Genomic DNA, 16,727 nt, shown 5'->3' on the forward strand with positions numbered 1-16,727 from the left:
AACACCTCCAGGGAAGGTGACTCAACCCCCTCCCTGGGCAGCTGTTACAGTGCCCGATGACTCTTTCTGTGAAGAATTTTTTTCTGATATCCAGCCTGAACCTCCCCTGGCGGAGCTTCAGGCCATTCCCTCTTGTCCTGTCCTCTGTCACTTGGGAGAAGAGCCCAGCTCCCTCCTCTCCACTACCTTTCAGGTAGTTGTAGAGAGCAATAAGGTCTCCCCTCAGCCTCCTCTTCTCCAGGCTAAACAACCCCAGCTCTCTCAGCCGCTCCTCGTAAGACGTTCTCCAGCCCCTCACCAGCTTCGTTTCTCTTCTCTGGACACGCTCCAGAGCCTCAACATCCTTCTTGTGGTGAGGGGACAGAACTGAACACAGTACTTGAGGTGCGGTCTCACCAGTAGGGCCTCAGGCGGGTGGTGAGGCACCAGCGGCCACCGCAGCCTGACAGCCGGGGCCAATGGCATCCGTTATCGGGGTGAATGCCAGGGTGCCCAAGGCCGGGCTGTCCCTGCGAGCCAGGACGCGCTGTGCCGCGTGTGTGCCCCAAGCTGGCTCCAGGCTCAGCACCCGCAGCCTGAGGGATCCGGCACAGGATCAACCCCACGCCCCCGCCCCGCACAGTGCCCAGCTCCTCGGGCTGGACTTTGGAGCTTGTCCCACAGCCAATATTGACTCCTGCCATGGGTCACGGCTCTGTCAAACAAACCCAGCCAAAGGAGCCCCTGCAGCTGTGACCCCTGTGCCAATAGGGTCCCTGCCCAGCCCGGGGCCACCCTTGCCACCCAGCACCCCAACGCAGGTGCCAGTCGCTCAGTGTCCCCCCTCTGGCTCCCCACCACAGTGGGGGCTTCTTCGCACCTCAGCCGCCGTGGGGCTCCCAGGGGAGGCAAAGACTTTTCCTCAGATCAGTCGCTCAACTTCTCCTGCACCCCCGGAGGTGGATGAAAGGCGCTTGGCCCATCAATCATGGCAGCACAAAGCCCCGGCACAGTGAAGGGCGTTTGATCCCAGCTCCTGCAGCCCCCCCGGTTCAGGGTGTGGGGGTCTCACACCCCTCCTTCAGCCGCAGCCCTGACACAGAGCTCTGAGCTACGAGGGCTTCGCCGAGGCTGAGGGCTGCTGGTGCGGGCAGTGGGTGCTCATTGGGTCCTTTGCCTCTGGGCAAGAGGGACCGGGGCCACAGAGACCCTCCCTGGGGCCCAGCACTAATTAGTGGGCAATCAGATGATGGACAAGCCTTGAGCATCACCAGGGCTGCTCCCTGCCCAGCTCTCCCATGGCACTGAGACCCCACCGTACACCCTGCAGCCCTACAGCCCAGCTGTGGACAGGAACTGCCCTCCGAGGGGTCTCAGGGCAGGGTGGGCACGGTCCCCATTGCTGAGCCCCCGGCAGAGCCCCTGTGCCCGCAGGATGGAGCACCAACCGCCCAGCATCCCAGTCAGGATCATCCCCCAGCACCATTTGAGGCTTGAGTTTCCCTCCGGACAATGGGGCAGGAGAGCTTGGATTGTAACCGGAGCAGGGGATAAATAAAGCTGCCCAGAAGTTTCCATTACCCACACCTAGAGCTTCTGCGTGGGACATCAAAGCCGAGCGCTCACCACCCCAAGGTCCCGCGCCCCCAGCCCATCACCCCAGCTCCTCGCCTGCCCTGGCGGCACCGACACAAATCACCTACAGAGCCTGAGTGGAAAAGATGATTCGTTAGCATGACAGCGCTGGAAAACTTCACTTCTCAGCCAGACGGGCACCAGAACCAGTCATGGGGCAGCCAGCCGGGGGGCACCCCCAGAGAGGTGCTCCCGGCATGGTACACTCGCCCTCTCCCTGCTGGCACTCAGCACACAGCAACCGCAGCCCCGAGCCGCTGAGCCCCTCGGATTCCTCCTAACAGCACCAGGTTGGAGTAACACATCCAGGGTTTATTGTTTTTTCCATTCCTCGCAGCTAATGATTTTTTTAAAAAAAAAAAACAAAAAAACCCTAAAAAAATCTAAAATAAATTACAGAATTAAATAAACACTGACTGGATTATTCCCCTCCTGGCCACCCCAAAGAAAGCATTAGAAGAGTCGCTGCTTTTGGCAACAGCAACAAGAAAACAACCTCTAGGAAAAAGCAGCTACTCGTCAGGGTTGAGTGGTGCTGGGAGGGGGTCCCGCAGGCTTTGCCCCCCCAGCCTCTGCCCTCGCCCCGCAGCATCGCCCCTTACCCGTGAGGTCCTGTCCCCGGACAGGGAGCACCCCCCGGCTCTAAACGTGTGTCGGGTTGTCCAGATAAGGGTCCGTCTTGGTCATGTGCAGCATGACCGTGGGGGCCTTGTAGTGGCAGTGCACCCCGCCGCAGCTCACCCCGCTGCAGGGCTTGCCCCGCGTCCTCACACCCAGCTTTCTGTTGCAAAGGCTCTGCCAGGTTTGCAGCGTCTTGGAGCTCCACACCCACACCCCGCTGGTGATGCCCACCACCAGCGACATGAAAATCTTTAACATAAAGACGGCCACAGTGGGCACTGAGGCCTCCAAGGAGCAGTTGGCGGCACGCCGGCCAGGGAGGTGCAGGCAACCGCGCTCCAGCGCCCTGAGGTTCCAGTAATCCACATTCAGCCGCTCGTAGAAGTAGCAGATGATGACACAGGTGGCCGGGACAGTGTACAGGATAGAGAAGACGCCGATCTTCACCATCAGCTTCTCCAGCTTCTCCGTGTTGGTGCCACCCGTCTTCATGATCTTTCTGATGTGAAAGAGGGCGACGAAGCCTGTAAGGATGAAGGAGGTGCCGATGACCAGGTAGCAGGAGAGGGGGATAAGGACAAAGCCAGTCAGGGCACTGACGTCCATGTTCCCCACGTAGCAAAGCCCTGTGAGCTCATCTCCCGCCACCTTCCGCATGGTGAGGATGACGATGGTCTTCATGGCTGGGATGCCCCAGGCGGCCATGTGGAAGTAGCTGCTGTGGGCCTCGATGGCCTCATGTCCCCACTTCTTCCCAGCGGCCAGGAACCAGGTGAGGGTGAGGATGACCCACCAGAGCGAGCTGGCCATACCAAAGTAGTAAAGGATGAGGAAGACAATGGTGCAGCCTGTGCTCTCCAGCCCCTCCTGGATGACATAGAGCTCACCGTTCTCCCGGTCGCAGGCGATGTTCTCGGCCCCTGCCACCGAGCGGATGATGAAGGCCATGGAGTAGACGTTGTAGCACATGGAGAGGAAGATGATGGGCCGCTCGGGGTACTGGAAGCGGTGGGGGTCGAGCAGGAAGGTGAGGACGGTGAAGGCGGTGGAGACGAAGCAGAGGGTGGACCAGACAGCCATCCAGATGAAGGCGAAGTCTTTGTCCTCCCGGGACCAGTAGACATCCACGCCGGGGGAGCACCGGGGCGCGCAGGAGAGGCTTTTCTCCACATATTGGAACTTCTCGGGGTTGTCGCAGGCCCCGAGCCCACTGGGGCCCCGTCCCCCGGCAGTGCCTGGTGGCCAGGGCTGCGGCGCCACAGGCAGCATCCCCTGTCCCTTGTGGGGCTCGGCAGCCGAGGCGTTCTCGGGAGCCTCCATGCAGAGGGCATTGGGGTCGTTCTTGGTGGGCAGCTTGGCGCAGTCGAGCGAGTCGGGCCAGCCGAAGTTGAACTGCTCCATGATGGGGACGCATTTGTGGCGGGCCTGCTCGCACATGGGGCGGCAGGCGGGGATGCTGGCGCTCACCTGGTGGGTGCACATGGGCGCGTAGAGCGAGCAGAGGAAGAAGCGCAGGTGGACGTGGCAGCCGTACTCCACCAGCGGTGCGAACTCGTGCAGCTTGAGGGCAGCTTCGCGCTGGCTCTCGTGGCCCAGTAGGTTGGGCATGCGGGTCAGGTTGTACCCAATGCCGCGACACATGGGGATGTCCACAGGCTGGCACCGCGCCGCGCGGCCCCGTGGGCCCTCTGGCCCCGACAGCTCGAGCCCGCGCCCGCCCACCCACAGCACCCACAGCGCCCACAGCACCCGCAGAGCCCACAGCGCCTGCAGCGCCCGTGGTGCCATCACGCAGCGCTCGCGGTGCCTGCACTGCCTGCACCACTTGCAGCGCCCGCAGCATGCACAGTGCCCTCAGCACCCTCAGCGCCTACACTGCCTGCACCATTTGCAGTGCCTGCAGCACGCACAGCGCCCGCAGCATCTACAGCACCCGCACTGCCTGCAGCACCTGCAGCTCCTCCAGCACCTACAACACCCTCAGCACACACGGTACCCACAGTCCTCGCAGCACCCGCAGCACACACGGTGCCTGCAGCGCCCACAGCTCCCGCAGCTCTCACAGCTCCCGCAGCTCTCGCAGCACACACGGCTCCCGCAGCTCTCGCAGCACCCGCAGCTCCCGCAGCACACACGGCTCCCGCAGCTCTCGCAGCACCCGCAGCTCCCGCAGCACACACGGCTCTCGCGGCTCTCGCAGCACCCGCAGCTCCCGCAGCACACACGGCTCCCGCGGCTCCCGCAGCCCCTACGGCCCCCCCGGCCCCGCTCCGGGCCGTGCCCCCGCACCCCCTGCCCCGCCGAGCGCCATGCGGCCCCGCCGGCCCGTCCCCGCCCGCCCGGGACCGCCCAGGGGAGGAGCGGGGAGGAGCGGGGAGGAGCGGGGCGGGACCCGCGCGGGAGCGGAGCGGCCCCATCGGCGGGTGCGGCGGCGCGGGGAGCAGCGCGGGCGCGGGTACGCACGTGTGCACAAGCGGGCACAGAGACGGGGGCGCGCACGCGGGGACAGACGGGCACACGCACACAGGGCAGACACAGGCACGGGCACACGCACACCTACACACAGTGTGCACACAGGCACGCACATGCGGGCACAGGCTTGTGCACCAGTGGACGCGCGTGCACAGACACGGGTATGTGGACATAGGGACACACGCATGTGCACAGAGGCATGTAGACACGCACACATGCAATGTGCACACACGTGTACACAGAGACATGGGGACACATGCACGCCTACACACAATGTGTACACAGGTGCACGAGTGTGCACACACATGTACACAAGTGGACACATGCACTGACACGAGTATGTTGTACACGTGGATGGACATACACGCACAGCATGTGCACACACAGATGTGGGGACACGTGCACACCTATGCACAATGTGCACACAGGCACACACATGTGTGCACAGACAGGTACGTGGACATGTGGGGACACACACGTGCACACAGACACGTGGACACACACACAATGTGAACGCAGGCATGCACACGTGTACACAGGGACGTGTGGGGACACATGCACACCTATACACAATGTGCACACAGGTACGCGCGTGTGCACACAGATGTACACAAGTGGACACATGCACTGACACAAGTATGTGCGCATGTGGATGGACATACACACATGCACAGCATGTGCACACACATAGACACACACATGCACACGCACGTGGATGGACACACACACACAATGTGCACACAGGAAAGCACATGCCTGCACAGGCATGTGCACTAGTGGACACACGTGCACAGACACGGGTATGTGGACACGGGGACACACGCATGTGCACACAGACACGTGGACATACACACACAATGTGCACACAGACGCACACATGAACACAAAGATGTGTGAGGACACATGGACACCTACACGTGTACACAAGTGGACACATGCACTGACACGAGTATGTGCACATGTGGATGGACATACACACCATGTGCACACACATAGACACACATGTGCACACACACACACGTGGATGGACACATGCAATGTGCACACACAGACGTGGGGACATGTGGACACCTACACACAATGTGCACACAGGCACACACAGGCGTGCACACATGCACGTACACAACCAGACACATGCACAGACAGGGGCACACACACACATGGACACATGGACAGACACACGCACACCATGTTTGCACACAAGCACATGGACATGCACACACACATGTAGACACACGTGCACACCTACACAGAATGTGGACACAGGCACGCGCATGTGTGCGTACAGACGTGCACAAGTAGACACATGCACAGGCACTGGTACCTACACACATGCACGTGCACATGCAGAACATGGACACACACACGTGCACACACACACGTGCACACACACACATATGCGCACACACATGCTTGTGCACAGGCCCACAAGTGGACACACACATAGACACATACACACATGTGTGGACACATGTGTGGACACGCACACACACAGTGTACACAGATGCACACACGAGTACGTGCGCATGTGCACACACAAACGTGTGCACACACACGGATGGACAAATGTGCGTACTGGCACACATTTATGCATGCACACACATGCACGGTTTGGGGACAGAAAGCGCTGCTTTGGTCCTGCTGCGGAGCACTGGGAATTCGCTGTGGCAGCAGAGAGGGGCTGCGGGGACCAGGGGACGTGGTGGGATGGTGACACAATGGTGTGGGCTGGGAGACCTGTGACCCTGCCTGGCACCCGTGTCAGGTGGTACTAGCCATGTGCCAGAGCAGGGAAGGTCCCAGATGGGGACACGTCAGGATGGGGACACGGTCAAGATGGGGACGTGTCAGTTGGGGCTGCAGCCTGGCAATCCGGTGTCCCCTCACAGGGGGACAGCTGACCATGAATGGGACAGGGGAGGCTGAGGGTGCCTGCCAGAGGAGCCGAGACCACTCAGGGCTCTGTTAGAAACATGCTGAGGGTGGCTGTGCCACAGGGATGGGCTTTGCTGCCTCTGCCACCGTCACAGGATGGGAGCTGCTGATCCCACGCTTGGCCCATGTAGACATGGACACATAGGATGGTTTGGGTTGGAAGGGACCTCGAAGCCCATCCAGTTCTACCTCCTGCCATACACCTCCCACTGGATCAGGGGCTCCCAGCCCCATCCAACCTGGCCTGGAACCCCTCCAGGGATGGAGCAGCCACCACTGCTCTGGGCAACCTGGGCCAGGGCCTCCCCACCCTCACAGCAAAGCATTTCTCCCTATGATCTCGTCTCAATCTCCCCTCTTGCAGATGAAAACCATTCCCCTCATCCTCTCCCTGCACTCCCTGATCCAGAGCCCCTCCCCAGCTCTCCTGGAGCCCCTTTCAGCACTGGAAGCTGCTCTAAGGTCTCCCCGCAGCCTTCTCTTCTCCAGGCTGAACAACCCCAGCGCTCTCTGTGTCCCCATTTGTGACAGGGGGCTGGTGGCTCATCACTCCAAGGTCACTTTGTGCATGGACCTCGGGGTGCCCTGCAGGGACCCTGGCTGGACTCAACCATCCAAGAGGTCTTTTCCAAACTAGTGTTTCCATGACCCAGCATCCGTGGCTTTCGGTGCCGGCGATGGATGCTGCCACAGGCTGGCGTCTGGAGGTCCGGGCACTGCGCCGTTCCCAAGCATTCCCACAGCCCTGCGATTACTTTAGTCACAACATAACAACCTGTCAACACGGCTCCTAATCGCCAGCCGCATGCTGACACCCGCCATACATTATTTAAACATGCCTGATCCGGCACTATAAGGAAATTCCATGGGAGCTGCTTATCAGGAATTCTAACGGTGCAGGAGATAAGCTCTGTCCCTGGAATTTCCCTCTAGCCTGGTCACCTGGTTCCAGGGCCCTGGGAAAAGGGTACTTGGGGGTTGTTTGGGGTGCTGGAGGGGCCTTTGTCCCTTTGCCACCAGCCTTGATGGGGAACTCAGAAAGCACATCCTGTGTTGGAGAAGAGAACGCCGTGGGGACAACTTAGAGCAGCTTCCAGGGCAGAAAGGAGCTCCAAGAAAGGCTGAAGAGGGGCTCTTGATCGGGGAGTGCAGGGATGGGACGAGGGGGAACGGTTTTGAGCTGCAAGAGGGGAGATTGAGATCTTGGGAAGAAATATTTTGCTGTGAGGGTGGGGAGGCCCTGGCCCAGGTTGCCCAGAGCAGTGGTGCTGCCCCATCCCTGGAGGTGTTTAAGGCCAGGTTGGATGGGGCTTGGAGCCCCTGATCCAGTGGGAGGTGTCCCTGCCCATGGCAGGGGGCGGGACTGGATGGGCTTTGAGGTCCCATCCAACCCAAACCATTCCATGATTCCACGTGCCCAGGTGACACAGAGCAGCCAGATCAGGGGACCCTGTGCCCTGGGTTAAGGCCATGCTTCTCCCAGTGTGCACTAAGAAATGAGAGGTTTGGAGGTATTTTGTGCTGTGGTGCAGATTTGGGGACAAAACCTTGCCCATGGGTGGCCTGGAAGCCATAGCTGCGTCTGCAGCAGCTGGGATGGAGATGGCACCTCTCCCTGTGATCCCTCTTCCCGTCCACCTTGTATCCTGTGTGGGGCAGGAGAGCCAAGGACTCCACTGTCACTGTTCCAGGGCACCCTAATGCCCAGCTCTGTCCACTAAGGCTTCCCTTTAGGGAGTAGTTTGCCGAGGAACGCTTGGAAACATCACATGGAAACACCCAAGCATCCCTGCTCCCACCCCATGCTGCCCAGCGAGGACTCTGGGCTGGGGACGGGACCCCAGGGCGCCAGCCCCACCTCCTGAGCACCCTCGTACCTGGGCTGCAAAGGGTTAATGGGGGGTGGGGGTGGCAAATGCACAAATAAATGTCTTTTAATTTAATTTTGCTTTAATATGTAAACCTGTTGCTCTTGGCAGGAGGCACTGCAGTGCAGCCAAGAGCAACACGTGTGTTTTCAGAGTCAAGGGGCTCCTTTTAACGCTGAGGAGCGTCCGCCTCTCACCTCCACTCCACACCCTGGGGTGGCACCCTGGGGTGCTGCCCACCCCAACATCCCCCTCGGGTGCACCATGAGATGCTCAAGCCCTGCCCAAGGCTCGAGGACAGCAGAAGGGGCAACAAAGGACCCATGGAACCCTTCCAGAGCTCCATCCCACCATGTGCAGTGGGGTACCAGGAGGTCCCCCCACCACCCCTACCCTTGGCCAAGTCTTGCCCTTTCCTCGCACCCCACCAGCCTGCTGGGGTGCGGCTGCACCCCTGGAGTACACACGCTGCCACCTTGACCATGGGGACATCACGGCCATGCACAGAAGCTGAGATCTCCAGCAGGTCTGGAAGCCTCACAGTGCAAACAAGAACACCAGGTAGAGTGACCCAGCAGATTTATGGCCTTGGACGTGGCCCTGGGCTGGGGATCCAACATCAATAGCTGGAAGAAAGGGCTCACAGAGGCTGCCCAGAAATCCTGCCCGGGAAGCACCAGCCTGGAGTGCAGAAGCCCGGGAGCCTGTGGTTCCTGGCAGCAGCTTTGCCCCATTTCCTTTCTTCCCGTCAACAGAGCTCACAAATCTGTGTGAGAGCCTCAGCCCAGAGAGGGGGAAGGAGAGCAGGGAGGGCCATCGGTGGGGAAAAAGCCCCTGCTGCTGCCCCAGCTTGAGAAGAGGCTGTGGCGATGGTCCTCTTGTCCAACCATGGATGGAGCCTAGGTCTCGGGGGCTGGGGATCCCCCTTGGCACCAGTGATGAGGACAACCCTGGTGGGAGCCAGGGAGGGGGTGACAGAGCTGGGGAGGGGTGATGGAGCCAAGGAGAGGGCGATGGAGCCAAGGAGAGGGTGATGGAGCTGTGAAGGGGCCAGTGGAGCTATGGAGGGGATGAGAGATCTGGGGAGAAGGTGGTGGAGCCAAGGAGGAGATGGTGGAACGGAGGAGGGGGTTGATGGAGCTGCAGAGGGGAGATAGAGTTGGGGGATGGGTGATGGAGCTGGGAAGGGAGCAGGAGAGAGGTTAATATTCCTGGGGAGGGGGTGATGGAGCCAAGGAGGAGGGTGATGGAGTTGGGGAGGAGGTGATGGAGCTGAGAAGAAAGTAATGGTACTAAGGAGGGGGTGATGGAGCTGGAGAGGGAGTCGTGGGTGCTGTCCCATCCTGACAGGGGCAGGCAGGATGTGCCAGCGGTGAGGGCCCGGAGGGATGTGCTGGCCTAACCCCTGGACCTCCCTGCAGGTCCCAGTTGCTCCCAGTGCCAGGCTGGCAAGAAGCCCAAAGAGCAGTGGCCGTGACCGGGGCTGAGCCTGGGCTCTGCACCACCCTGGCCTCTCGCTGTCAGTCTGGAGGCTGATGGCTCAGCCCCACAGAGAACTGGAGGGAGGAAGGGGGATAATTTTCCCTTCCCAAAGCATTTTCCAGGAGCAGCTGGCGTGAAAGGCCAGCAGGTCTGGTTTCAAAGGGGTGCCGGGCTCAGATGGGCTGGCGAGTGGAGGGGGTGTCCTGGCAGCACCCCACGCTAAGCACCCAGCGATGCTGCTGGATGGCACCCAGTGGCCAGAGCAGCCCCTGACACCATCGCCCTGCACTAGCGGGAACAATCCCCAAACCCTCCCTCCCCAGGCCAGGTTCCCATGGGATGCAGATGCACAAGTGTGTGCATCGTACCATGCCCACCGCAGGGCAAGCGATGCTCTGTGTCCTGCGGCCCCTGTGAGTGCAGAGCGGCCACCTCGGACCGGCAGCAGCACAGAAGGAGGAGAGGGATTTGGGGGGATAGACCATAAATGGGTGGAGGAATCTAGCACCAGGTTCCAGGAGAACCAGGCACCAGGAGATCATAGAATCAGAGAATCATGGAAGGGTTTGAGTTGGAAAGAACCTCAAAACCACCCAGTTCCAACCCCTCTGTCAATGGATCCGATTTCTCCAAGCCCCATCCAACCTGGCCTTGAACCCCTCCAGGGGTGGGGCAGCCACCACTGCTCTGGGCAACCTGGGCCAGGGCCTCCCCATGCTCACTGTGAAGAATTTCCTCCTTATGTCCAGTATAAATCTTCTGCCTTCCAGTTTAAAGCCATTCCCCCTTGTCCTATCACTCCAGGTCCTTGTAAAGAGCCCCTCCCCAGATTTCCTGGAGCCCCTTTCAGCACTGGAAGCTGCTCTAAGGTCTCTCTGCAGCCTTCTCTTCTCCATACTGAACAACCCCAACTCTCTCAGCCTGGTTTTGGGGGAACAGGTATCACAGATCCTGCCAATGGAAGGGGAAAACCCATTTCTCCCTGACTCTGGCATTAAATATAGCAGTGCGAACATGGCGGGCGGAATTGCCACGCCCCTCAGCTGGGTTGGTGGCTCTGTGGGGCTCTGCACTCTGCCCAGCTCCATCCCCGGGGCGGGCACAGCTGCTCTGGTGAGATCAGGCATGGCAGGGATTTGGGGTGCCGAGCGTCCTGGCCCCGCAGCCACAGGATCCTGCTGGCCCCCAGCTGGGTGCTGTGTGCTGATGAATGCACAAGACCCTGGCATGTGCCCCCTGAAGGACAGGGCTGTCCCCTCCTTTTCTCCTCCATTGCCATCTGTGCTGCCAGCGTCCCAGCAGGTGCGGCAACAGCTGACTCACTCCCAGCCTCGCCAAAGGCTCTGTGGGGGTCCCCAAGGGCCACAGACCTCCTTGCTGTCCTAACCAGCTCAGGGGTTGCCCTTATCTCCCCATCATGGGGAAGGAAACCTCTTCCCACACCTCCTTGCAGTGCCCCTTAGAGCAGGATGAGGTCCCTGGCTATCCCGGCACAACCTGCTCACTCCCAGGCACCACCACCCAGGGATGCAGAGACATTTCCTGCAGGAGAGGGGATTCTTGTTCCCTTCTTCCATCCAGGAGTGCAGTTTTGGCGGCTCAGAGTGTTGTGTGTGAGCTGCTGTGTGTGGCTGCCATCCCTGCCCGAATGGGAGTGGAAGGTGCTGCAGGGGCGAGGTGTGGGGGATGCTGTGCTCAACTCATCCCATCAGCACTCCCCATGACCTCCCACAGCCATCCTGGGGTGGTGGCAGGCTTAGCCTTACGAGACGCCCCTTGGAGAAGAACAGAACCCAGGTGAGCCTTGGCAGCCAGCATTCACTCTGAACCCTACTGATGGCAGCACATGTACTTTGCGCCACCTGCCAGAAGGGCTGGAGCTCCTTCCCAGCTGGCTCTGCCCTGGGAAGAGCCACCAGTGACACCAGCATCCCCAGCAGCACTGCGCCCTGAGCTCCTGGAGTTATCTCCTGGCCTTAGGTTCCCTGTGTGCCTTTGTGGTGACAACCCCAGTCCATGGTGTGGGGACACTGGGGCCAAGGCTGGAGGACATGGGATGCAAGGATACCCCAGGGATCCTTGCTGCAGCTTGGTCATCCCGTCATGCCACAGCTGGTGAGCCAAAGGCGCCTGGTGGCCACAGCGAACTGGGGGTGGCCTGGAAGGACAGTCTTGCTACTGGCCAGCCCACCAACCATGGCCACGAGGTCCTTGTGCCCAGAAAAGGGACAGTGTTGACATCAACCAGGCAGGGGCCATGTGGCACAGGGCATTGGGGTCCTCCCGGGAGCCCAAGGGACCAGCACGTGGACGGAGACCATGTGCAGCCAAGGGATCCAGGGCAGGAGGACAGCGGGGACCCCAGCTGGGAGCATGGTGGGGAGTTGGTAGGAAGGGGATGAGAGGGGACACTGGGCAGTTCCTCATCACCTCCCTGCAGTATTTTTGCTGGTGAGTGAGGTTGGTGGCACAACAGGCTGTGTACAGCCTTCTAGTGGGGATGGGACAAATGTCCCCAGCTATGGAACACCCCAAAAGGGAAGCTGGACTGAGCCAGGTCCTCCCCCAGGCCACCTTGCTCAGCCCTACAGAAGCCTCTGCGGGGAGAACAGGACCCTAGAGCCTTGACTGTCAGTGTTCACTCTGAACCCTACTGATGGCAGCACGTGCAGTTTGCACCAGTTGCCTGTGGCAGCCGAAGGGCTGGAGCTCCCTCCCAGCTGGCTCAGCCCTGGGAAGGTCATACAGCTGCCAGAGTGGCTGTGGGGATACTGTCTGCCCCCCAGCTGACCTTCAGTGCCTCCCCCCTGCACCCCCCCCAGTTTCCTGGCAACCTGAAGATGGGCAGAGTAGGTACCTTGTGCTCTGGGATGCTCCCAGATGACATCCCAAGCCAGCACAGAGGTCCTTTCATCCCCAATCCCACTTTTCTCCATGCAGAGAGAGGCTTTTTCCCCAGTCCACCCCATCCCACGGTGCCACTGGGCGGGCTCGGTGCTGGGTCCTGGTCCAGGCCCAGACACACACGGCCCTTTCTTTGCCCCTCGGCACTGGCAGCCAGGTCTGCGCCACACAAAGCACCTCCTTGTTCACTCCGGCCCAGGGCTGGCTTGCAGGGAATGGCAGGGAATCGCCTCCGTTTCCTGCTGGAGTTTTATTACCTTCACCGTATAAATAAATAAATACAAGCCAGCGGAGAAGAGGAGAAGCACGGGGCTAGGCAGGATGGGGGCTGGGGCTGAGCCCCACGGCACCGGTGCTGGAAGCCCTCCAGCACGGAGAGGGGGACCGGTGATGCCTCACGGCGGCCACGCTTCCCAGGTCTGTGCCAAGGCATCATGGAATGGGTTGGGTTGGAAGGGACCTCAAAGCCCATCCAGTCACACCCCCTGCCACGAGCAGGGACACCTCCCACTGGATCAGGGGCTCCAAGCCCCATCCAACCTGGCCTGGAACCCCTCCAGGGATGGGGCAGCCACCACTGCCCTGGGCAACCTGGGCCAGGGCCTCCCCACCCTCACAGCAAAACATTCCTTCCTAAGATCTCATCTCAATCTCCCCTCTTGCAGCTCAAAACCGTTCACCCTCATCCTCTCCCTGCACTCCCTGACCCAGAGCCCCTCTCCACCTTTCCTGGAGCCCCTTTCACTGCTGGAAGCTGCTCTAAGGTCTCCCCGCAGCCTTCTCTTCTCCAGGCTGAACAACCCCAACTCTCTCAGCCTGGCTTCGTATGGGTTATGCTCCAGCCCTCGGATCACCTCCGTGGCCTCCTCTGGACTCGCTCCAACAGCTCCATGTCCTTCCTGTGCTGAGGACTCCAGAACTGGACGCAGGGCTCCAGGTGGGTTCTCACCAGAGTGGAGCAGAGGGGCAGAACCCTCTCCTTCACCTGCTGGTCTCACTGCTTTGGATGCAGCCCAGGGCACGGTTGATTTCTGGGCTGTGAGCTCACGTTGCCGCCTCCTGTTGAGCTTCTCATCCCTCAGTACCCCAAGTCCTCCTCAGGGCTGCTCCCAATCCATTCTCTACCTTGTTGTTGAGATTGCCCCAACCCAGGTGCAGGACCTTGTGCTTTTCATCCAAACAGCTGTTCCCTGATCCATCACTCTTCTCCTCATCACACCCGGCTGGTCAGATAGGCTCTTACACCCCTGAGTGATCTGCAAACACCCCTTGCCCCCCTGGCATCTACCAGTAGCTCCACATTCCACCTGCAAACAGCCAGGAAGTCCAGCCCCCATTCCATTGGGATCCCCAAGGGGAATAGGGTTCAAGGAAGAATTCAACTCAAGATGGCCCAAGATCCTTCCAGACAAGTGAGGTGACATCCTTTCCACCTCCTGCAGCCCTGGTTGGAGCAGCCACAGTGTCCCAGCCACCTCGACTCCATTCCATTCCCTCGAGCAGCACCGGTGGCTGCAGGCAGGGAGCCCGTGGTGTACATCCCACCAGGGAAGGACCTTCTGGAGTGGTGCTGGTGGGTCCCAATTCTACCTTCAAAACATCCAAATAAACAAACTTTTATGAAAATACTCAAGAACGCAAAGTTTAGGGGGAAAAAAACCAGCGCCACTGTGGGTAAGCTGCCCGCTTGGTTCTTCCCAAAATGCGGTGCTGCTTCAGGTCCATCATCGGCATCGCAGCATCAAGAGCTCAAGACAGGAACTTGGAATGGAAACTCTCAGGTATGTCAAACAAAAATACTATTTTTTGGTCCCTTACTAATCCTTCTCTCCTCCAGGGGAAAAAAACACAAAGCTCACGTATTTATTTAGCAGAACTCAGCACTTTTGGGGTTTGCCAGTGCCGCCTAAATATAGTATGTGAGAAACAAATAATCTTTCAGGGATTTCTGCCGCCTCCATCGAGCCAGCCACCTTTCTTTAAAGGTCAGGTGAACACGGCGAAGGCTCTTCCCGCAGGTGACAACCCCAACCCTTCGGGCGTGGGGCCTGAGCTGAGAACAGGGGCTTTTTGATGTGCCACCAAGTCTGTGAGGTCGATCCCTCCAGCCTAGGTTGAACCAGCAGTGGTCAGGGCGGACAGAGGGACAGCTCTGTTCTGTCCTCATCCCCAGCCAGTCCCTCTTCTGCCTCTGCAAATGGCACCAACCTTCTGGTACCAACCCTCCGGGCATGTGCTGGATTGCTGGAGGAGATGGAGAAAGGCAGAGGCTCCCTCACTGCTATTAAGGAGATCAACATCTGGAGATGACATCTCGTCTCACAGCACTGTCAACCCATGTGTTCCAGCTCCCTGGGTGCTGGTGGATCTCCCCCAACTGATGTGAAATTATTGCTTCTGCCTGATACAGTGAAGGCAGGAGAGCTGCTGCCCAGTCAAGACCACAGCTGGATGGAGGGGAGAGGTGGAGATGGCTGCAGAGATGAGACACGAGAGAAGAGGAAAGAAGGAAAGGGTGACCCCTTGCTCTGCTGAAAGATGATGGCAGGAGGACCATTTGCAGAGGATGAGAACTGAGCTGAGCTTTTTCCACTGATGTTCAACCTGTGTGTTCCCACCCTCTGCCTTGTTCCGGGTACCCCTGCAACATGGAATCACGGAATGGGTTGGGTTGGAAGGGACCTCAAAGCCCATCCAGTTCCACCCCCTGCCATGGGCAGGGACATCTCCCACTGGATCAGGGGCTCCATCCAACCTGGTCTCAAACCCCTCCGGGGATGGGGCAGCCACCACTGCTCTGGGCAACCTGGGCCAGGGCCTCCCCACCCTCACAGCAAAACATTCCTTCCTAAGATCTCATCTCAATCTCCCCTCTTGCAGCTCAAAACCGTTCACCCTCATCCTCTCCCTGCACTCCCTGATCCAGAGCCCCTCCCCAGCTTTCCTGGAGCCCCTTTCAGCACTGGAAAGTGCTCTAAGGTCCCCCTGCAGCCTTCTCTTCTCCAGGCTGAACAACCCCAACTCTCTCAGCCTGGCCTCGTATGTGAAGTGCTCCAGCCCTCAGATCACCTCCGTGGCCTCCTCTGGACTCACTCCAACAGCTTCATGTCCTTCCTGTGCTGAGCACTCCAGAACTGGATGCAGGGCTCCAGGTGGGGTCTCACCAGAGCGGAGCAGAGGGGCAGAACCCTCTCCTTCACCTGCTGGTCTCACTGCTTTGGGTGCAGCCCAGGACACAGCTGAACTCCATGGGTTCGAACGCTCCCCCTCTCAAGCCTTTCATGATGAACGACCTTTTTCCTCCTTCCCATCCCTGATCCTTTTGCCCTGTCCAATGGGCAAAGAACCAAGGGCAGGGAGCTGGTGTTGGCAGGCACAACTCCTTTCAAAAACCAGGACTGGAAAACAAATGTGCCTCCAGGTGGGCAGCAGAGACTGACCTGAGGGAACATCACAGCCCCACCGCCCTCTCGGGTGGGTTCGACCCTTCTGCACCCAGCCCATGGCTCCCAGCAAAGCCGGCTCGCTGCTTCCTACAGGAGCAGAGATGCTGTGCCCAAGCGGGATTTTGGACATCTGCGTGACAAGACCAATGGCCTCGGGTGGCAAAAGGGCTGCTCTCGTGGCTTGTCCTCACTGAGCTACATGGCAGGAGCTGCGAAGCTGCAGCAAACCTGAGCCCAGTCCCACGCTGCCTGGCCTGGTGGGTTTTCCAGCACCCTCTGAGCATCCCCAGCCCATCCTGTGGGAGCAGGGAGGGCTCTGCCTGTGGAGCTGCCTCGCCTCCCACCCAGTTCCCCCTGTTATGGGACACTCCCCAGACCATGGGGG

At 59.7% G+C, this 16,727-nt stretch overlaps 1 protein-coding gene across 1 annotated transcript; it reads right to left on the bottom strand.

Moving 5' to 3' along the window:
* Positions 1 to 1,967: 1,967 nt before the first annotated feature.
* Positions 1,968 to 4,455, bottom strand: FZD9 (frizzled class receptor 9). The gene has a single exon (XM_009558682.2). It carries the CDS (start codon positions 4,021 to 4,023, stop codon positions 2,257 to 2,259), a length of 1,767 nt encoding a protein of 588 aa, XP_009556977.2. The 5' UTR covers positions 4,024 to 4,455; the 3' UTR covers positions 1,968 to 2,256.
* Positions 4,456 to 16,727: the final 12,272 nt, after the last annotated feature.

The sequence above is a fragment of the Cuculus canorus genome, chromosome 20 (genome assembly GCF_017976375.1).
Source record: "Cuculus canorus isolate bCucCan1 chromosome 20, bCucCan1.pri, whole genome shotgun sequence".
Taxonomy (NCBI): Eukaryota; Metazoa; Chordata; class Aves; order Cuculiformes; family Cuculidae; genus Cuculus; species Cuculus canorus.